The sequence below is a fragment of the Petaurus breviceps genome, unplaced genomic scaffold, assembly GCF_028583685.1.
Source record: "Petaurus breviceps papuanus isolate PSGF00001 unplaced genomic scaffold, PetGlider_PUasm1.0 38, whole genome shotgun sequence".
Taxonomy (NCBI): domain Eukaryota; kingdom Metazoa; phylum Chordata; class Mammalia; order Diprotodontia; family Petauridae; genus Petaurus; species Petaurus breviceps.
Genome location: NW_027186304.1, coordinates 76,227,863 through 76,250,898, shown reverse-complemented (window position 1 = coordinate 76,250,898; position 23,036 = coordinate 76,227,863). Strand labels below are relative to the sequence as shown.

At 35.4% G+C, this 23,036-nt stretch overlaps 1 protein-coding gene across 5 annotated transcripts in view; it reads right to left on the bottom strand.

Moving 5' to 3' along the window:
* Positions 1 to 23,036, bottom strand: part of MTFR1 (mitochondrial fission regulator 1) — a 58,389-nt gene that overhangs the window by 26,222 nt on the left and 9,131 nt on the right. For 3 of the 5 annotated variants that reach the window (XM_069100025.1, XM_069100026.1, XM_069100027.1), the window contains 3 exons: positions 19,163 to 19,304; positions 11,804 to 11,902; positions 831 to 946 (listed from right to left, as the gene is read on the bottom strand). In XM_069100025.1, the coding sequence (XP_068956126.1) occupies positions 831 to 946; positions 11,804 to 11,902; positions 19,163 to 19,228 (281 nt within the window). In that variant the 5' untranslated portion in view covers positions 19,229 to 19,304. Of the gene's footprint in view, positions 1 to 830; positions 947 to 11,803; positions 11,903 to 13,640; positions 13,677 to 17,654; positions 17,758 to 19,162; positions 19,305 to 23,036 lie in introns of those variants that run through there. The other 2 variants (XM_069100029.1, XM_069100028.1) reach the window with 2 other exon arrangements.

Genomic DNA, 23,036 nt, shown 5'->3' with positions numbered 1-23,036 from the left:
TCATCATTCAACTGAAGCTGCCCTCTCCAAAGTTACCAATGATCTCTTAATTGTCAATTCTATTGGTCCTTTGAACAATTCTCATCCTTCTTGCCTTCTCTATAGCCTTTGGCATTGTCAATCACTCTCTTTTCCTTGATGCTCTCTTCTAAGTTTTTGTGACAGTTCTCTCCCGGTTCTCCTCTAACATGTTGTTTTCTTTGCTGGATTTTCATCCAGGTCATGCCTACTAAACATAGGTATCCCAAAGGGCTCTCTCCTAGGCCCTTTATCTTCCTTTTATCTATCTCATTTGGTGATCTCATCCCTTCGATTTAATTATCACCTCTGAAGTACCAATTCTTAGGTCTACTTATCCAGCCCTAACCTCCAGACTTACATCTCCAACTGCCTAATAGATACCTCAAACTGGATGTTCCATAGACATCTTAAACTCAACATGTCCAAAACTTTGTATTTCCATCCAAACCCTTCTCTGATCCAAATGTAATAATTACTGTCAAAGGCACCACCACTCATCACTCAAGGCTTGAAACCTAGGTGTCATTGCCTCCTTCTCCTTCTCCCTCAACTCTCATATCTAATCTGCTGCCAAATCCTATCAAATTTACCTTCATAACATCTTAGATATTTCCACATTAGCCATGCTGCTAAACAAACACACACACATATTGTTTTGGAAGCTAATGAAAATAACTTGTGTTATTACTGTTTGGGTCACAAATAGTAATGAAGAACAGGCTCAAGTGCTTAAGACAAAATTGTAAAGCTGGGTTATTGCTTATGATAAACATACAACTCAGCTCTTATTAATGGCCTTCAAGACTAACCTTAGCCTTGTGGAAACCTCTCTTTCTTCTTTGGCGACCCATCCCACATCAGCAAAAGAGGCCACTGCATCCTCTTGGCGTTGATTAGGGCTCCATTCTGTCAAATGACTGGTAAGCTAAAAGTTGAAAACAAGGCAAAAAGCTCTTATTTTGATGCTGAAATGAATAAGCTAAGAAAAATTTAACCCAAAGAAAAACCACAGGTAGTAAGACTACAAAACAGTATATTTCTAACTTTCCTAACATAAATTCTCTATAAAGACTTTACTAATATCATTCTTAGTTCCTATGTGGGTACTAAGACAATTTGCCAATCTTTGAATATTGGTCAGTCTTTATAATATCTTTAGCTTTTTAACTGAACCAGGATTGTTCTGTTTTCTGTTCAAATATTTTCATCTACAAAATACAAATACAATCTAAAATATAAAGCATTTATTAATACTAACCACAAAAACAATTTCTAAATCGAAAAGTCTTATTAATTGCATCTCACAGATGGTAATGAAAACAAACTTACTATAGGAACAAAAGGGAAAAAAGTTGCCATGATCAGCTGGGTTGTTTATAAGAAAAATGCCAAGCATGTCAAAAGGATTCATGTGCAATTTAGCATCAGTATAAAAGTAATTTTAACTCAGGTTCAGTCCTGGTAGCCCTTACTCTTTTGCTTAAGTCACCACAAATATTATTCAGATATGTAAACTAAGAAAAGAATTTAGAAGTTGTAAAACAAAGAATATAAATATTTCTGTAATTAATATGATGTGCTAAATATGAGCTTTATTAAGATTTATTTTTGAAATATAACTTCTGATTGCTAGTACATTTTTTAGATGGAAGAATTATTTAAATACAAAAGAAAAACCAATAGCTACCCGTGTTAAAAAAAATGCTAAGGCAAGACAATTGTACATATTTGTCAGATAAATTTCAGAAGGTAATGAAAATGAAATATGTAGAAAACACATCCATTCCACCAATTATCCACCTTCTTCCTGTGCAAAGGCACCTGTCCTATTCAAAGCAAGTCTGTGAGACTACCTGAATGATGCCTTCTCACAGAAAAAAACAAAACACACCAACAACTCACCATTCAAAGAAATGTAGGTTGACTCTCCAGATAAGAAGGGGAATAGTAAAAGATAATCTAGCTATCCTTGATGAGTTCAAGTTGCCAGTCCCAGATGAAGGACATTGTAAAATACTAAAGAACTGTAAGTTACAAGTAAATGCTGAGTTACTCACTGTTATCTCTGAAAGACTGGAGAGTAGTAAAGACATCCAGAGACTTGACAAAGGTCAAGTGTTAACATGATTTTTTTAAAAAAGGAAGAGACTCTGGAAACTACTGATCAGTAAATATACTATAATTTGAGCAAAATTCTAGATCTGATCACTAAAAAGATAGAATGGACACCTATAAAACAAAGTGGCTATCACAAAGTGCAAGACTTCATCAAGAAAAAAACACACCACACTAAAATAATATCCTTTTCTTATAAGGTGATTTGACTAACAGATCAAGGGAATTTGGTAGAGATACAGTTCACCCAGATTTTAGCAAAGTATTTGACAAGATAACTAATTAGGGAAATAATTCTTGGAACAATGGGCTACAGGAGAGTACATTAGGTGGGTTTGGAAATGTTTGACCGACTAAACTCAAAGAGTTTAATTTAGTTAAGATTTGATTTAGTTTAATTTAGTTAAGATTTGATATCATCTTTGAAGGTATCTGATGGGGTGCTGCAGAGATCTGTGCTTGGCCCTGTATTGTGTAACACTTTTATCAGTTACTTGGATAAAGATATAGCTAGCAAACTTATAACATTTGCAGTTAACAGAAAGCAAGGAGGAAATTAATATGTTGAAGTCCACACTCAAGATCTCAATAGGCTAGAACATGGTATGAATCTAATAAAATGAAATCTAACAGGGATAAATGTTATGGCTGAGTTTAAGAAATTTAACTGCAAGTATAAAATGGGAGAAGCAAATCTGCATAGGACTTTATATGAAAAAGGTCTGAGGGTTTTGGTGGACCTAAGTTCAATATAAGTCAATAAAGTGTCATCAAAAAAAGCTGTGATCTTAGACTTCATTAAGACAGACAGTATCTAGGACTACGAAGCTGATGGATTTTCCCACTGTATTCTCCCCTATTCAGATATACACCTGGAGTATTATTTTCACTTCTGTTCACCACATTTTAGGAAGGATATCCATATACTAGAGAGTGAACAAGATATTGAAGGGCACTGAATCTGTGACAAATGAGAACTGGCTGAAATAATGTTTAGCCTGGAAAAGAGAAGACTTGGGGAGTACATGACTCTTCAAGCTCGTCAAATATTTGAAGGCAGTCATGTGGAAGACATTCTAGAACAAGTAGTAGCAGTTTAGAAAGGTAGATTTAAGGAAAATATTTGGTGAAATTATTTATCAAGCACCTACAATGAGAAGCTAGTAATTGGAGATGTGAAGACAAAAAAAACAAAGAGTCCCTAACCTCAGAGAACTTACATGCTTTAATTCAGCATGGGCTATACCCCTTGAGGTAGCGAGTTACCCCTCAATAGTAGTATTCAAAAGCAAAGGGTGAATGATCACTTGACAGCTATATTCTAGGGGAGATTTTTATTCAGGAATGGGTTAGATTAAATAGCCTCTGAGATTCGTTTCAACCCTGAGATTCTGTGATACATGACATTAATATAATTAGTTTAAAAGAAAACTCCATTTAAAAAATAGCCAAATAAGTGGTATACATAATCAACAAGCATTTAACTGTTTGGCTTTCAGTATGTAGGATCATTCTGAATGTTATACTTAATCCTCAGATAAAATCCTACTTTAATGCCTCATTCTCGTGTGATGATGAATCTACTGACACTGTACAGGGGTTGCTATCATGCCAATGAATGGAATATTCAAACCAACAAAATTGGCTTCTCTTTTTTTCCCAAAAAACTTTTTGGAGGGGGGAATGCGGGGCAATTGGGGTTAAGTGACTTGCCCAAGGACACACAGCTAGTAAGTGTTAAGTGTCTGAGACCGGATTTGAACTCAGGTCCTCCTGACTCTAGAGCCGGTGCTCTACTCACTGCACCACCTAGCCGCCCCTGCAAAATCAGATTCTTGAAGTAATCACTGAAGAAGATGGGGACCAGACCTGTGATTTTACTGACATGGGGGACTTCCAGTGAAATGTATTCCCTTTACCAATGTAGGCTGGCATTGTTTTTGAACCTTATGAGTCTTAGAGAGTTGTCTGGGATTATAAGACATGGCCTGAGTCATATAACTTCTAAATAGTTTCAACAATGTAAGAGGGCATGAAAAATTGGAATTGTAATAATAGAGTATTTGGAACAATGTGCTCAACACAATCTCAGAGCTGTAGAAGGCCTCCACCAGGCAGTCTATTTCAACTGAGAATTCAAATTGTTATTAAAGTTTCTCCTTAGATCAAACCTAAATTTGACTCTTTTACAAACTTCTACCACTACTCTTCCTTCTGTTTTCTGCGATAGAGCTGAACAAGTTGACTACCCTCTTTTCTATATTATAGCTATCAGGTCCCTGCCAAACTCTTTTCTCCAGGGTCAACATCCCTTGCTGTTTCAGCTGATCCTTGTGTAGTATGATTTTGAAGACTACCCTGTTTCCTGTTCTTTTGAGGTGTGATCTCTTCTCAATATGTTTCTCAAACACACACAATGCACACACACCTCTTTACATATATACCTCTTTACAATATATACTAATATCTAAAATATCTTAAACATGACAATACATGTTTATTTTCTCAGATACACAAACGAGAAAAAGACGTTATTTTTGCTTACAAACTAAGTATATAATAGGTTGGAGGGATACCTGGCCAAATTAAATACAAATTAGAGTAAGTGGCACTAAAATTAAGATGATGCACAAATGAAAATATTTTAGAATATTAAAAGTTTTTAAAAAGTAAAGTAGATGTGAATACCATCTCACTATCTGGCAGGTTTTCCTTTGTGAATTTATAGCACAGGGAATCTATATTGTGGCCTACATGAACATCTTGTGAAAGAAAAAGGGAGACTTCTACTATTCTACTACTTCTACTATTCTCCCCTCACAGAGCAGAGTCATCAACCCTTAAGAAGTTGAGTATAATTACATAATTTTGTGAGGCCTGAGAAGTTTCTAAGTAACACTGTAATTATCCATGGGAAAGTCACATAGCAAGACCAAAGGATAACAGATGGTCAGCATAATGTAGCATCCTGATAATAAACGAGAGATCTAAACGAAGGCACTCCTCCCATTTAGAGGGTCCCCTGAGGAGGACTGATGGGAGGATTCAGAAGTACACAGGATGAGAAGGCATTACTTTGCATAGTTAGGGAAATATGTACATTAATGAAATCATAGATACATTAAAATACTGAATTAATTCTATACTGGTAAAAGGAGGGTCCTATATTAACTGGTGGTGGGCTATGTTCCCTCTATGTTAAGATTCTGGGTTAGGACTCCCTTACTATATGAACTGCAAGCCCCAGAGACTTCTCTGGATGTTGATACCTAAAAGACAACATTTTAACGGGCTTTCTAATTTGTATACCTCAATATATCTTTTGAACATATCAAAACCCAAATCTGATCTTCTGTATACTATTTTCAAAAAAATAACTTTAAAGAAACATTATAATAAAATTGCTTCTGTAAAAGAGTTAGGCATGTTTTAAAAATCTATTTCTGTCTTTTTTATTTCTTGTTATGCTCTAAAAATTATTAAGTATGTCTCTTCATGAACTTTTGTTGTAAAAGGAGAAAGACAATATCAAAGAAATGACTTTCAAAGAACATATACACAAGCACTATATAAAGCCCAATTCATTCCCCAAAGGTTGATTTGGCTCATGTTCTCATGGATAAATTAAATCTATCTTGGATGTCTTTTGGCAATCAAGGATCAAGGAACATAATCACTTTCTCAAAATACTCTCTAAGGACATAACCCACCTTGTTTCACATATATTTCCTTGTCTGTTCTATTTCTTTATATAAATATGAAATACTACCCTTTGCATGGCACACTTGCTTAAATCCTGCAAATTCTTATACTTATGTTCTTTACTTTAATATTGAAACATTAATTTACCTACTGTCATTGTAAAAGGTCATGCCCACAATCAGTGGTCAACAAACTATTATAAAAAATCTGGTTCCAAAATCAATGAAATTGATTTCTACTCATTACTACTTAAACTTACACACTCAGATCTATAAATCTTGTCCTTGAAAAGTAACACTATGCTACTTTAAAAGTACTATTGTACTGGGAACTTAAAGGATTCTGACATTTCTAAATTTTCCATGTATAATGATCATCGTCTAGTGGCACTTAAAAAAAAAAACACAACAAAAAACAAAAACCTCACTTAGGTTTTATTTCACCAAAGATAAAGTAAATTCAAACAGTAATTCCAATGATCTTCAATACAGACAGAAGGCAACAAAACATTCAGAATGGAAAGTGTCTGATGCTTACAGTGTGGGAAACAAAATAGCTAATGTAATACCTAAAGGATAATTCACTTATAAAAAGTTCATGTTAAAGGTGAGTTTGCAGCATGTATTAGTTGTCAAGTTTTACAGTTATCTGTAGCATGATTTAGATACCAGCATCAACATGCACCAATAACTGATAAGAATTTTGAGGTAGACAAGGCTGACTTACTGAAGTTTCACAGCATGGTCCTTTCCTACTAATGCTAGCAGAAAAGAAAAAGAAGGAAAAATAGTAAAGAGAAAGAAATAGAAAATTTTCAAGAGTTTTGATATAGAAGACAAAATTAAAATTAGTATTCAACACCATTGGGAAAATCAACACTTGATAAGAATAAAATTATCACAAAGCATCCCAATATATACTTCACATAAAGTAACACATTTGGTGAAAGAATATTTGACAAAAGACTAAATAATAGATAAAAAGATTTACATTATTTTAAATTGAGGACATTTTAAATTTAATTTTAAGTATTTAGTTAATTTTAAATTAAACCAAGTAAACTGAATGAATGAAAAATATTGGTAAAAGCAAAATAGAAAAAGACTGTATGAACTGAGACAAAGAATAGGGAATTTTAGAGCATTCAACTTGGTCATGTGAGTCTCATTTTTAACATACTACATTAGGCTATTCAGTTTCTGGCTTGTAAAATAAAAAACAGTAAAATTTTTACAGTACCTTTGCAAAGTTTGGCTAGAATTTTTTATGGTTGTAAACAATCTTTTACCCTTTCACTTAAACTAGCACAGGGAACAGGCCCTTAATAAGTCTATTAATTGATAATTACAACACTTCTACTTTATACTTTACCAGCACTACTGTAATAGTTATTAGTCAAATAGAAAACAAAACAGTGAATCAATTGGCTTTTAGCTTTTCATTTTAAAAAAGCTAACAATTTTTACTTTCTACACATGCCATTTTTGTTGTAGGAAAGACAGTACAGATTGTTCATATTGTAATCCTATGAAATCTACTTTTATATATGGAGCATATATAATGTGAAGAAGTACTGTGAGTTGGAAGACCCAAAGTTCCACTCTTAACTCTTGCCACTAACTCAGGAATTTATAACTTCTATGAATCTCAGTTTCACTATCAGTAAAAGGAAAATTGGGTTAAATTATTTTAGATTCCCTATTTGAATACTCTTATGATTCTGTAAAATGGAACTGATGAGAAATTACATTAGCATTTACTTTATCTTCAAAAAAAAGTAATACATAAGAAAAAGGGCCCAGGAAATTACTGTTATATGAACACTGGTATAGGTTCTGTGCCCCTTGTATACCTTCTATTTCAAATACTCCCATCAGACTGATGGAAGAGACTAAGGCAAAGCCCTAAGAAGCTTGGGACTTCTCTTGTAGGTTTAGTCCTGGGGTAATGCTAGCAAATATTCAAGACAGTCTTTCTAGGCGACCATTCCACTCACATAGCTACTTTAATCCTCAAGTTAGGCAAAGGAATAATTAGAGTGGGGAAGTTGGGAAAGAAATATGCAGTTAAGTTTTTCCAGTTATACAAGTGATCTTGATCTGAGGGCAAGCAGTCAGGGTGGATTTATATAATACAACCTTCAGCTTACTATTTTCTCTACTTTATAACCATAAAAATGTCTACTGAATTTCTCTTGTGTTTTTTTTTATCCCCTACATGATTTTGAGACTATTTTGTGCTACAGGAACAAAAATTAAGTCAAGTTTATTCTTGAGTTAGTGGCTATTTTCACGACTGTCAATAGATGGCAATGCCATTCCACAAAAGACCTAAGACAAAAACCACCTTTTCAAAGGAACAAACAGGTTAACTGAAAACTAGCCTTCAAAATCAATGAATGAATACTAGTTTTCAAAATGCTATGTGCCCAAATATCTTTTCGTAACAAAAATCCAAAAAGATATTTTTAAATTTAATGTTAGTGATCTTTTCTACACTATTTTAAAAGAAGGACAATGGTAAAGGTGTATTTTTTTCAATGATATGAAGAAACTCAGTCAAACCACTGTGGAAGGTGTTGGACTTGGGCAAAAGTAGGTTTGAATGTTTCCTGCCACTTTAATGGTCCTGTAACCATGGTCAAGTTATTTAACCTCTCTCAACCTCAGACTCCTCATCTATAAAACAGAATGCCTGTAATAACATCTGATTCGCAGGGCTGTTGTTTATGAGGCTCAAAGGAGATAACCTCTGCAAAGCACTCTGCAAACCTTAAATTACATATATATGTATACATACACCAGCTATAATGGTTATGAATAAAAAGTACAAATCTCTCCATTTTTTTTGAGATCACTAAGTTAAAGTTAGAACAAGGAGACTAAGAATTTAGAGATGCATTATATTAAATGTAAAAAACACGCTGGAGACAGGAACTGAATTGTGGTAAACTCTAAGCTGATATGCTTCAAAACACTGCATTCTACTTTATAAAGGCCTGGAGGATTTCAAGCAGGATCTTTAAATAGGTTTAAAGGAACACCTCCAACATATTTTTCTTCCTGAACATGGTGACAATGATACTACAAATCTGAAGAAACACAAAATTTACTTAGAAACATAAGTGGGATAAAACAGCTGAGATAAGGCAAAATCTCTACTTTACTTTTTAAAGAAACTAGTCTGATGATTATGAAAGGTAGTTAAATTGTCTTAACTATTCCTATCCATACTCCTCTAAATCTCAATGAGAGAAGGAATCATGAATGTCAAATTTATATTTTCTCCCTAATAGAGTGTTTTGCACATAGGAGAATTGATAAGTATATGTCTTTTAATTGAGTAAATTAATCTTTCTTGAGTATAAATCTTATCAGTCTGCAGATAGTGACAGCTCCCTGATGCAATGGATAGAGCATGGCTCTGGAGTCAGGAGGACCTGAGTTTAAATCCAGCCTCATACTCTGTTTGCTTAAAATAAAAAAAAAAAGTATGGAGCCCTCAAAGACCCACTACCAATTCAGATAACTCAGTCTCAAAAGACTAAATTAAAATACACTTCTTACAAATAAATGTCTTCCAGTGAATCCTTAAGGAAAGATAATGTTTATATTTAACAGAGGGTATTTAAGAAATAGCCACTGGGCATGTGCAACTGCCCCGTAGTTTCAGATAACATGATCATGGTCTTTGATTCACCTCACTGAGGCTAAGGCTGTTCATCTATAAAATGAGTAGGTTGTGCTAGATGAGCTCTAATTAGGGTCCTTTCTAGCTCTATAACTTCATAGACATTCTTAATTCTAAACTACAAATAAAATATGGCAAAACAGGAACTTTTTAAAGAAGCTTTTCTTTGGCAATTACTGAGTCAGACAAGGCCATTATCAGAGCAGATTCAGGTTACAATTAAGTGCTATCGCAAGCCACTTTCATTTGTTACCAACTACATGAATAAAAGTATGTTATTCTGTATCTCAGTGAAAAAAAAAACAACCTTAATAGGTTCATTTAAATCCCTAAACTTGTTGAGTGATTAGGATCAGATTCTGGAGACAGCTAAGCCTTTGCCCTCTTTTTAGTGCCTAAAAGAATGCTACGGTTTAATAAAGTTAACAGTTTGGTCACATGTCAAAACGAACTGAATTACTAAAATATTGTTCATAAGGAACATTTGTTGCAATTTTTAATTTTTATAAGAAAAAAGAAGAGCTTGTAAATAGTCAATCTTACATTAATTATATTTTTCATCAAAAGCTCTTCTGACCTACTAACTTGGCATGAAAAGAAAAAAAATGATATGAAGTGATTAAAACAAAAATAGTCTGCAGATGATCAAGGAAATTTTAAAAAATTACTAGCAATATTCTGCAGCAAATGTATCTACACAAACCCTCAAATTCTGATTTGAACCCAAAGCAAACCACCTACTGAAATTCTATATTCCTATTCAAATTTTTTTGTCTATATCCCTTCAAAGTTCTGATCTGTCAACTCTGAGGCTTATCTAAAGTCTAAGACAACCCAGTTTAAAGAACTATGATTACTACAGTGTGCAGTTTTCTTAGAATTAACAATTTAAATAATTTGTATTACTGTCTTTCTGGTTCAACCATATAACTGGACATTTTTAAACTTCCTATTTCTATTCCTTCATATGAATAGTGCTAACAGCTGTGACTGTCACCTAACTCGGGGGCAGTTAGCAGTTATTATCTAAAGCAGTAGGAGTTTCTTGGATGAGAAGAACTGTCTTTCTTCTACTTTCCAAAATATCTAAACAAAATGCCACCTGTGACATGAAACTGGTGTGTGAGAAATTCAACTTTAAATCTGAACTTGCACTGAAAAAGGCTTTGTCATAATGGTGTCTGTTTTAAATCTAAGAACAAAAACATGGCTATATAGTATCAGTAGGACTGTTCAAAATTCCTAAGCCAGAGAAATCAACGATGTAATTCTAAGCAAAAAAAGAGTTGTTACTGACATGGCACTCAGAGACATTTAGAGGGACCCCATCTAATTTAGGGCTTCATTGCCAGAATACTCCAAGGAACCACAGATTTTCAAAGAAGAACCCCAGAGAGCAGCTTGACTGCATAGCAGATGTACCACCTCTGGACTTCATCACTTTAGAAAAAGTTCCGTTGCAGTTGGAAAGGAAGGTCTTCTAACTGTAAACACACATACATAGCCATTGGTCAATTTCAAGCTGGTTCAAAGAAAAACAGAGGAAGAAAGATTTCTCATTGCTCTAAGTGGTTTTTGGCATCAGTGAGGACCTTTTGCTCATTTCTTGATACCAAGTCAAAACTTTCCTTCCCTGTGCTACTACTACCACCAGTATGATTCTGTCTTCATTGCAGGGCTCTAACAGTGACCTACAGTATCAAAAGAATTTCAAAAGAACACTGGGGAGTTCAAAGAGAAGCCATCTTTGCAGAGGAAGTAACTCTAGTTGCCATAAAGCAATAGTGATACTGGAGGCATCCTGTCCCTGCACTAACATAGAGCATACCTAATGGTTACTTGGGGTCAAGGAGATTTTCGTTTAGTAGGATGCTTCTAAGGATCCATGCACATATTTTTAAGGTGAGTTTCTGCCATATGGGACCTAAATACTAATGCTCATTGAATGACTGATGCCACCTTCGTGTGAGCTGGTTTACAACAAAATCTACAGGGTCTTTATTTCCAAAACACAAGACCACACAATTCTTAGTGAAGAGCAACATTACACTGACAATTGTGAAAAATAAAACTGGATCCAAGTACATGACTCAGTTTAAGAAGAAAAATCAGACTTATGACAGAAGAGGTTATTGAGCATTCCCAATCCTTATTTTGTTACTAGTAGACTAATGTAGCTAGCAAAATACAAAAGTCTGATGGCCCCTTAAAAAACCCCCAACAATTTATACAGTACATATATAAATGAATGAATTTTAAAACATGGAAAAAATACCTGAAACTGAACTCTTGGACACTGAATCAGAGATAAATTAGTACCGATCTTCCTTACAATACTTCGAGATGAACCATATGGTTTGCCTGACCAGAGTACCTGAGAAAGTAGAAAACACAAATATTTAATGACAATCCTTACAACACTGTTAATACAGAGTGTATCAGTCAATTATAAAACACTGACTGTGCCATATAATTAGATGGCACACTATAATAAGAGGAATGCTCCACATTTGGGAGAAATAGCTCAAGTGTTTCCCAATTAAAAATTAAGAGCACGTAGCTTAAGCTACTAATAATGCAACAAAGGTTATTGGAAAGAGCATGTGGAATGGGTAATATATTGAAACTAATAATTCATTTGATGTCATGTTTATTATTATATTACAGTGTCTACTTACAAAGTATGAAAATTTCCCCCCACTGCTTTTTACCAAAGGGGCTTCTTAGGTTAACTCTTTCATTTTAGAAAATTTAAAGAGTCAGTCTGAAAGCATAAGATCTAGTCATAACACAAATGTGTTGGGATTTGAATAATATCAGATTTTTTTTAATATCAAATAAGAATGGACACAGAATGCTTTGTATTATCAACTGCATTATCATGCATTTTCATTATTTAATATCAAGTAAGAATGGACACAGAATGCTTTGCATTATCAACTACAATTATTAATGCACAGCATACAAAACAAAAAAAGCAAAACTTAACAAAAGAAAACAATACTAGGCATGTATGGAGATTAGTGATACACACTGGATCCTCTATGAAGCCTGATAACACGTTTTCTTAAGTACATTGGTCTTTCATTAAAAGGACAAATGTGATTGCATGAATTCTTTATTTTAAAGAAAAGACAGATAAGATTTAGTAGGAAGACCAGGATAATTAATAAGGAGAAGTGAGCCATTAAAAGTGAATCCTAAAGAAAAGAATGGAAGTGATACAGAACTGAATTATACTTCCTACTATACATTAATATCTGTAACATTTGTGACTACACTCTATTTATTGAAATCTTGTAATTAAATAGACTGCGCTCTTTCCAGGTAGCCCAGAGGCTAGGGATACACCAATATCGAGTGCAGAAACCCTAACTCAAGAGTCAGAGGACTTGGTTTTGAATTTTGGCTCTGTCAATTATGCCTCTTTGGCTTCCCTTTCCTCATTTACAAAATAAGGTTTTAGGCTCAACTTTTGAGTCCTTTATGGCTCCAAATATAAGATTCTACTCTGAATCTACCTTACTGTTGCTCAGAGTATGATGAGGAATGCAATGCCATGGGTGGTTCTGGAGCTGGCCCCTTGGGCATACATGATCACAAATCAGGCTGAGCTTAAGATAATATTTCTGTAGTGCTTCAGATGAAGAACAACTTAGTTTTAAGGCACACTCCACACTACCTATGTTGACCTTGAACTCTGAGAGTTGGGCCAAAGCCAAACACAATTTGGGAGAATACAGGGCAGGAATAGCATTTGTCTCTCTTCAGGGATTCTATATGATTCCCATGTTTAGCATGTTCAGGGTCTCCCTGATTTCTGAGTGGGTAAAGTCCAGAAAAAAAAAATGGGTTAGGAGAGTTAAGAATTAGATGTGAAATTTAGATGATATAACTCCCACCTAACAGAGAGGACTACCATTTGAATATATCCTTGAACAGAAGTAGGTTATATGGGAGAGGAAGGACATCTGACAAAATGGAAAGTGTGAGGCAACACAGAGTTTTATTAATGGATAAATAAAACAAAGCAATTGCCAAGCCAAGAAAAAAAATTGAATGGGCATGCAATGGGCAGAGAATTAACAGATAATATTTAAACAAATCTTTACCTTCAACATTTTTCAATGGGTTTCCTTAGTCTTGATCTTTTAAAAATAGAATCATAAATTAGGGCAAAAAAAGGCAACCTTTAGTTATTAAAACCCTGCCTTCTTAATTTTTTTCCCTGTAATTCTAGTAGTAAGCCATAGTTCAAATAACACTATGACATAAGAAATAGATTTAGTTAAAAAAAAATATAATTTGATCATCACACTAGTAACAAAGCATGGGAAAAAGACAATATTCAAAAGAAATTCAACTTTCTTATCAATAAGAGTAAATCCAGAATGGAAGCAATGAAAAAAGAGAAAGCTCAACAAGAGAAGTAAAAGATTTGCCAATACCTTTTCCAGCTTATGGTCCTATGGCTTGAATAGTAAACACGCAGGTAAAAAATTCCTAAGTTTTCTACATTACTATCTTAACTGTTTCATAGAAAAACAAAACAAAACCAACACTTTTACAGAAAAAGGAAGGTGTAGTTAAAAAAAATACAAAAACAAAAAACAAACCATGCCTGAGCAACACAGAAGGTGATGGTTGTATTTGATTACTTTTTTTAATGCCAACAGTATTCTTCTGTTTTTGTTACCTGTGTTCTGCATGGCACCTTGCACTGTATAAAGAAACAGGAGGCAAAGGTCCGTGCAGTCTGCTCACTGGGGCCTCTGGGGAAGAGGACGAAAGAGTTGCTTCTGTTATAGTACGAAAAAGAGCAGCTAACCTCCAGGAGTCACAGAATTAGGTCTTCCTTTATTTCCTCTTTTCAGCCCTCATGAGAAAAAAATGCAAATAGCTATAAAGGAATAGGGAACAGATGGTACTGAAAAGTCACCATCTGTACACTGGGAGGCTGTTTGACCCAAGTGGTTCTCTTTCCCTCTACTCCTGGCTCAACTATGCCTTGTAAATGTAGATGTGTAGAAAATGATTTCCTCTATTTTGAAGCAATTAAAGACATATTGTTATTTGGATATACCCAGACAGAGATCAGAAAAGAAGCAAAGGGAAAAGCTTCTTGATATTGATCCTCTATTGCCGAATCTCTAAAGTGGATCACTTTCAAAAAATTTTCTAAACAGTAAAATTATTCTTGGTTTTATCCATTTGTTATACACACAGTACATATGCATATATTAAAAACCACATGCACACACAGGGAGGTAACTACAGCTATATTAATGTTAAGAGAAATTCTGGGAAAGAATTTGAGAGGTAGAGAGACAGTGTGCATGTGTGTATATGTATCTAGTTGTGACAGTCCATAACATTTAGCAACAGTGTTTGAATGTGATGACAGCAAAATGGGGGGAATCTGGTGACATTAGGAAAGCAGTTTGTTCTATTTTAACATTGTGAAATGGTACAGTAGAGGTGTTGAAGTGTGAGGCTTGAGTCTGAAGCTGTCATCTGTCTGAGTCGTGCTGGCTACATATCCTAGCTTCATGTAGTAGTAAAGGGAATTATAATTAAATGCTGCCATATTTCTACTTTATTTTCTATTTTTAAAGTTGTTCTACATTAACTTATTCAAATTCATGTAATAATCTGATAGACAATATTTAGTAGGAAATACCAACTGTAAATTCAATCCCAATGAACACTTTAAGTGAATGGACTGTTTTAAAGACAAGCTAGAAAAAAATAAGCTCTTGGGTTTTTTAGATTATGGGTGTGAAGGGGGGGGTAGAAAAGGGAAATTAAGTTGTACATTAAAAAAAAAAAAACAGGAGAGTGGAACTCCCTAGGATTCTCATGAAAATCCCTAACCAAAGGACACATTTTTTTCTTGTTTGTTTTCTTTCTCATCTGAAATTCTTAGTCATATACATGTTCCTACTACAGAACACAGGAAGCAAAAAAGTTCATTCCTTAAAATGATGAGAAAATAGAAAATTCTAAATCATATTCTCTTTCCCCAGATTAAATATTGGCTGTCCACTACAAGCAAGAGAACAGCAACCCATCAGTTCCATAATACTTGCTTCCTCATACAGAAAAAAAAAGGTAATATAAAAACATACATGGGATTCTTCATTAGAGAAGAAAAGAATGAAGAAGAAAAATATGAGGGAAGGTGATAGAAATGACAAAAAATGGGGTGGCCAGGTGGCTCAGTGAGTAAGAGCACTGGACCCAGTGTTGGGATGACCTGGAGATCAAATCCGGGCTCAGATACTTAGCACCCACCCAGAAATAACTGGCCGTGTAACCTTGAGCAAGTTACTTAACCCCAATTGCTTTAAAAAAAAAAAAAAAAAGAAATGACAAAAAATAAGTGATATCAATTTAGGATTATAAATGTAGAACTAGAAGGGGCCTCTGAGATGATCTAGTATAATTCCTTCATTTTACAAACAAAGAAACTGAAGCCTGGGGGGAGAAGGAAGCAGAAGTGGTGGAGTCAAGAAGTGGAAGTACCAGAAGCAGTAGTAGCAGCAGTAGTAACAGTAATGGTAGCAGTAGTAGTAGCTACAGTAGTAGTAGTAGTAGTAGTAGTAGTAGTAGTAGTAGTGATGATGATGACTAGCCTTAACATAGTGCCTTAAGATTTACAAAGCACTTTATATGTGTTACTTCACTTGATAATCACAACAATCCTGTGATTTTGTAAATGAAGAAAGTGAAGCCAAGAGAGGTTGAGAAATATGCCCAGGGTCACCCTGCCAGCATGTGTCTGAGTCAAGACTTGCACTTAACTCTCCCTGACTCCAAGTTTAATGCTCTACCCAATACATAATGGAGCCAGAACTAGAACTGACATTCTCTGACTATGTGCAAAGCCAGTCTTTTAACCCAGTGCATCGTGCTGCCCCTCTTAACTTTATATTTTTTTTTCCTTTTGGAGGGCAATTGGGGTTAAGTAACTTGCCCAAGGTTACATGGCTAGTTTTTTTGTGTGCGTGTTAAGTGTCTGAGGCCGGAACCAAACTCGGGTCCTCCTCACTCGGGGGCCAGAGCTTTACTCACTGTGCCACCTAGCCACGCCTCTCCTCTTAACTTTCTAACAATGTTGTCTTTGTACAGAGAGAAAATATAAAGGTAGAAGACATAGTCTTTGTTCTTGAAGAGCTTACCATAGTAAGACTAAGTTCAATGTATCAGATATAGAGTATTGGGAAGATAGTAGTGTGGTAGAGTGGGAAGAATACTAAGAAATTGAGTTCAAATCTCATCTTTGTCACTACAGTTGTGCAACCTTGAAGCAAATAATTTAACTGTGTGTGCCTCAGTTTCCTCACATGTGTAAAAGTTGACTGGACTATCTATCTATGCTGATCCTTTTCAGCATAAATTTATATTCACATGACCTTAACTAATGGCAAACTATTCAGCAATGGGAACCTGTAGTTTTTAAGTCCAGGCACTATCCAGGAAGATTTCAGACTCTGAGAAGGAAAATATTACCCAAAAAAAGTCAAAACAAATAGCTTTATTGATTTCCAAAGAGTATGTCATCTAAATATTAAAGATCTCATAATAAAAAGGAAAACAGGAGGTAGTGCCTTTCACAGCTATGACTGGGGAAGGAACTTTTAAAAATTGCTGCTAGCTTTTGTTTTTATATCACCTTAATTTCCTTATTTATTCCTTCTGTTTCCCTACCCTGATAGTCACAATCTTTTTTATTGAAAAAAAGGCTTTAAAAACCTCAACACATCAATTAGGTAGTTAGTCAATGAACAATGATTAAATGCCTACTACGTGCCAGGCACTGGGAATACAAAAAGAGACAAAAGACAGACCCTGCCTTCAAGGAACTCATAATCATATGGGTGAGACAAGTAAACAAATATGTACAAACAAGCTACATAACTATTTGATAAACAGGAGATAATTAAGAGAGGGAAGGCACTAGAATTAAGAGAGGTTAGGAAAGATGGGATTGTAGAAGATGGGATTTTGACTGGGACTTACAAGGAAGCCAGAGAAGCAAGTAAGCAGAGATGAAGAGGGAGAATGTTCCAGGCATGGGGGACAGCCAGAGAAAATGTGCAGGGCCAAGATCTGAAGCATCTTACTTGTGGAACAGCAAGGAGGCCATCATCACTGGATAAAAGGCTACAATTTGGAGACTAAGGCTCTACATGGAAAGGGTGGGAGGAGGATGGGACCATGGGACATCTGAAAGGGAATATAAAGGTTTGGAATTGCTGCCGTGCCCTTCCAACCTCTGACAAAAGTCAAGAGTGTCTCTTCAAATCCTTTCTCTCCTTAGTTTTCACACTGAAGTTTCTCTCTCTCCCCCTCACCCCTTTAATATGTAATCTGTGTACACACACACACACACACACACACACACACACACACACACACACACAGATATACTTCATTGTCCCTAATGACAAACAACAAAGAGATCACCCTTAAGCCTCTTTACCTTATTTTTGTATTAGAAATGAACTTGTGCTCTGAACAAATTTTGTCACTTGGCCATGAAGAAATACAAACATCTCACATTCAATTCAGGTCACTGAAATATGTCTACTCTCCACCTACTGGAAGTGAGATCATCAGTCCTAGTCTTTCTTGCTAGGAACTGCTATGGTAAATTGCATACTGACATTAACTGATATTCCCCACTCATGGTTAGTACACCATAAACACCTTACAATCCAACTTCCTTTCCTTTTACTCATTCTCCTTTTTGTGTTGTGTAAACAACCTGCCTTAACTTGTTTTACTTATTATCATCTTCATCTCAAGTCCTTCTTTTAATGTGGCTGGAAGTAAGTAGAATGTATTCTACCACTTTTACCTTTAATCTATCCAAAACACCTCTTTTTTAAAAGCTTAAAACAATGTTGTCTTATTATTGTTGTTCAATCCTATACAATTCTTCATGACCCTATTTTGGGGTTTTCTTGGCAAAGATACTGGATGGTTTGCCATTTCCTTCTCCAGCTCATTTTCTAGATGAGGAAACAAGGCAAACAGAGTTAAGTGACTTGCCCAGAATCACACAGTTAGTGTGAAACTAGATTTGAACTCAGAAAGATGAGTCTTTCTGACTCCAGGCCTGGCACTCTACCCAAAGAGCCACCCAGCTGCCCCACTGTCTTCTTAAAAAATCCTTAGTTCTTCATAGATAAAAACTATATTAAATTTTTGTATACAACATAGACCAATATCATTCATATATTGGCACTAAATGAAATTACAGTATCAAATTAAAATGATTCTCCTTTCACTTAAAAACCGTATTCTACATATTTGTAATAGGCGGTTTTTTTCCTTTTCTCAATGGGTAGGGGGAGAGAGAATGAATTTGGAACTGTATAAAAACAACCAAAATTAAATTTTCTTAAAATTGGTAAATGGTCTAGATTTTTGGGTCTTTTTCAGCTCTTAAGTTTTCTGATTCACACTATAAGTCTGATATATAAATTTAAAAAAAGAAAGTATACTCCTGGTATATGCAAGACTGTTATAAGAAGGTTGTCTTTTGTGATTTTTTTTAACATTGGAACCAGTATGTTTCATAGACATATTTTACCACTGCTTTATAAAATCAATTTTGGATACTCACTGATTCCATGCTTATTCCAACTTGTTCGCAAACCATCCTAATTAGGCGTTTAATCCAGTTAAGCATCTAGATGGCAAAGTCTTCACAAATTGTTATTTTCAACATTTCAAGCACACATATCAGCACATGGTCCATAATCAAACTGAAATTTAAAAAGAGAAGCATTTAGATTGGCATACTTTCAATTAACATTATCAATCAGCATAGTATAGTGGCAGGAACACAGGACTCCAAGATAGCAAATTGGTTCTAGTCTTAGTTCTGCTACTAATTTGCTGGGACACTTTAGGAAAGCAATTTAAAATAAGAAGGCTGGTTTTTAAGGTTCCAGCTCTAATATATTTTGAGAAACATTTATTAAACACCTACTCAATCTGAGGTACTAGGGATAAAAGAAAAAGAAGCAGTCCCTTGCTCTGGAGGCATTTACATAGGACTAAAGGAGGGGAGGGAATTATGACATTAATACAATTAGGTATTATACAGATTTTATAATCAAATAGCTAAATACCAACAGAGTTAAACATACCTATCATCATTCTATGCACTACTGTTCCTACTCACAAAGAGCTTATGATTAACTTAGCTAGGGAGAAGAAGCAAGAAGAACTGTGAAGACCATCTAATGGTGCCATGGCTATTGTAGCCCCTTGTACTTTGCCAGGGCCTCATGACCAATTAGAAGATTCAAATATAATATATATGTGCTGTGGATTCTAATCTGAGAATCAAATAGAATTTATCTGCAATTAAGGCTATCTATCTGTCCTTACGTACTTGTACTGGGCACTTTGACAGACTTACGGGGAGCAGGAGCTGATTCTTTCCTGATATTTTCTTGCATTTAGAAGCATGCTCTTTCTTAATGGATGAGTGTGTGTTATGTGAAAAATTAAACCTAAAAAATGAAAGAATTCACAAATAATACACACAACCCTCTTCTAAAATCCTTGGGCAAGTTACCTCTCTGTGAATTTCACTTTTCTTACCTGTAAATTGAGGGACTGGACGAAATGGCCTCTTAGATCTCTTTCAGCACTAGATCTGAAGCCAAATTTATAGGACTGAAATTTTGGGTGCAGTCTACTGGCTCTTGGTCTTATGTCAAGATACAGGCACAAAGCTACTAAATAGGTCTTTAGGAAATATCAATTTGGGGAATGTTCCACCAGGCCCAAAGGGAATCATTAGCTCTGGTCAACTGCAATATTGGTGGTAACAGTTGGGATGATGTTCCAAGAAGAATGCAGCTGCCCCCAAAACATTCACTGTATATAAAAGCCTCCATCAATTCTTCATATTTTGTTTGAGAAAAGGGATGAGTAATTTGGAAAGTTTCTTCCTTTAAGGTATAGGTGATTTTGAAAACTCTTAGGCAAAAGTTACTAACTTTTTGCATAGACCCTAAGAAGTCTATATAGATAATTATTCAGTTAAACTTTTAGTCTCCATTAAGTACTCTAATCCTCTCCTCCCTCCTCCCTCCCCCCCCATCTATAAAACATGGCAGAAAGGGAAAGATAGGTAGTATACCTTTATTATTCAAAATTACAGTTTTAAATTTTCTGGGACCTTGAGCATATATTCCCACTAATCAATGACTGAATGAAAAAGAATTTATTTAGTACTTATTATGTGCCAAGTCCTGGACAGATAGAATAAGAGTCAATTAACAAGCATTTATTAAGTGCCTACTCTGTTCTAGGTACGATGCTTGTTACAGACTTGTTCGATAATGGAATGGAGAGTAAAACTGACAATCTTATGTCTGTGAAATAGATCAACAGACATATACAACAGCTAGGGGAAAAGCAACTACCATTACAACATATATATATATATATGAAATTCACACCCATGCTCACATCAGTTTTTATTAAACATGTGCAAGGCAGTTCATGAATGAGTACATGTAATATCTCTCGTCATTATTAGTTTTTGAATCATCCTTTTTGTAAATCATTTATATTCATTCAGTTATTAAATGTTGTGATTCTTTCTTTGAATTATTTCTTGTATGCACCTCTGCCTCTTTATTCTTCGGCCACCACCCTAGTCTACATTTTTTATCAGTTCATTCCAGGATTAGTATAAAACGTTAGCTAGACTTATTTCCTAGACCTTCAATCTATCCTGCACACTGCTGCTCATGTTTTGTGATTTCTTTAATGTGGATATTTACCTCCACTAAAGCAGATCATAAAGCTCAACAGCACTGAAAACCATTTTCATGAAAACCAGCTGGACTCCATGGATTTGACTTCATCATCATCATGATGCCACAGTCCTCTTTCCCTTTTAGCCTCCTGTATGCTGCTTTCCCCTACAAATTATAAGCACCTGGAAGGCAGGTACTATACTTCTTTTTTTGTTTGTTTGCTGCTTTTTTTTTTGGAGGGGGGAGGGCAGGGCAATTGGGGTTAAGTGACTTGCCCAAGGTCACACAGCTAGTAAGTGTGTCAAGTGTCTGAGGCCAGATTTGAACCCAGGTCCTCTTGACTCATTCTCTGCACCACCTAGCAGCCCCCAGGTACTATATTTCTTTTATTTATTTGTATCCATAGTGCTTCACATGTTGCCTGGCACCTAGTAGGTATTTAGCACATCTACTGAATTAAACAGAATGTTCTTTCAATACCATTTCCAGTGTTTAAAAAAAAAAGTGGGTTTGGATAGTTTACCACATCAAGATTAAATTTCTCTTCCTGGCTTACAAGGTTCAGTGGCTAGAATGCCAGGCTTGTAGTTATGAACTCTAAGTTTGAATTATATCATAGACACTTAGTAGCTGTGTGTCTGTGAACAAGTTACCTTCACCTGTGTCCTGATCTGTAAAATGAAGATAATATTTGCACCATCTAACTTGTGGATTATTTGTGAGGAAAGTGCTTTACAAATCTTAAAGAATGACATCAAATTTTTTTTAATCCAACTTATTTCCTGGCAATTTCTGCTAGCACCCTCTGCTCTAAGCAGGCTGGGACTCCACAATTAGGATGTACGTTTTCTACTTTTGTTCTGGTTCTTAGCAGGCACCATCCTTCTTGTCTTTCCTACTTATCTTACTCATTCTGCAAGCCCTATTTTCCAGGGCAAATAACAAGGACTCACTACATTTTTATGATTATTTATTTATTCATTCTTTATTTTTCTCCTCTCACTTCATAACTCTATTTTCTCTTTTTCTGTTGTGCTAATATGTCAACAAGCGTTTGTTTACTATATAAGGCACTGTGTGAAGTCCTAGGGTACAAAGAAAGGCAAAAAAACTGTCTGCACTCAAGGAGCTCACGTTATAATGAGGAAGCCAACATGTAAACAATTAGATACAGATACAAGAATAGAGGGAAAGGGTGAAATGGAGTATGCATGGATGGATGAGGAAAAGCCTCCTGCGCAAGGCTGGGTTTGAGCTGAGTCTTTTAAAGAAGACAGGAAAGCCAGGAAGTAGAGATGGAGAGCAGAGCATTCCAGGCATGGGGGGCATGCAGTTGGAGGATAGCTTTGTATTAGTGAGACTTCAAGTATGTCAAAGTTGTGGATTGCAGAGTTCAAGGAGGGAAGAAAGTATGAGCAGACTGGAAAAGTAGGAAGGGGGTCAGGCTCTATAGGGCTTTATTTGCCAAACAGTGGATTTTATATTTGATCCTGGAGATGTTGTGCAGTCAGTGAAGTTTATTCACATTCATTATTATTTAATTTATTCAGTAGCTGCCAAAATCACTTTGGAAGCTGAGTGGAGGATGGATTGGAGTGGGTGGGGTACAAAACACTCCATCTTTTGGCTCTGGGCATTTTCTCTTGGCTGACCTTCAGGTCTGAATGCTATCTCACCACTCTGAAGTTAAGTCCCTAACTAAAATTTCACCTTCCC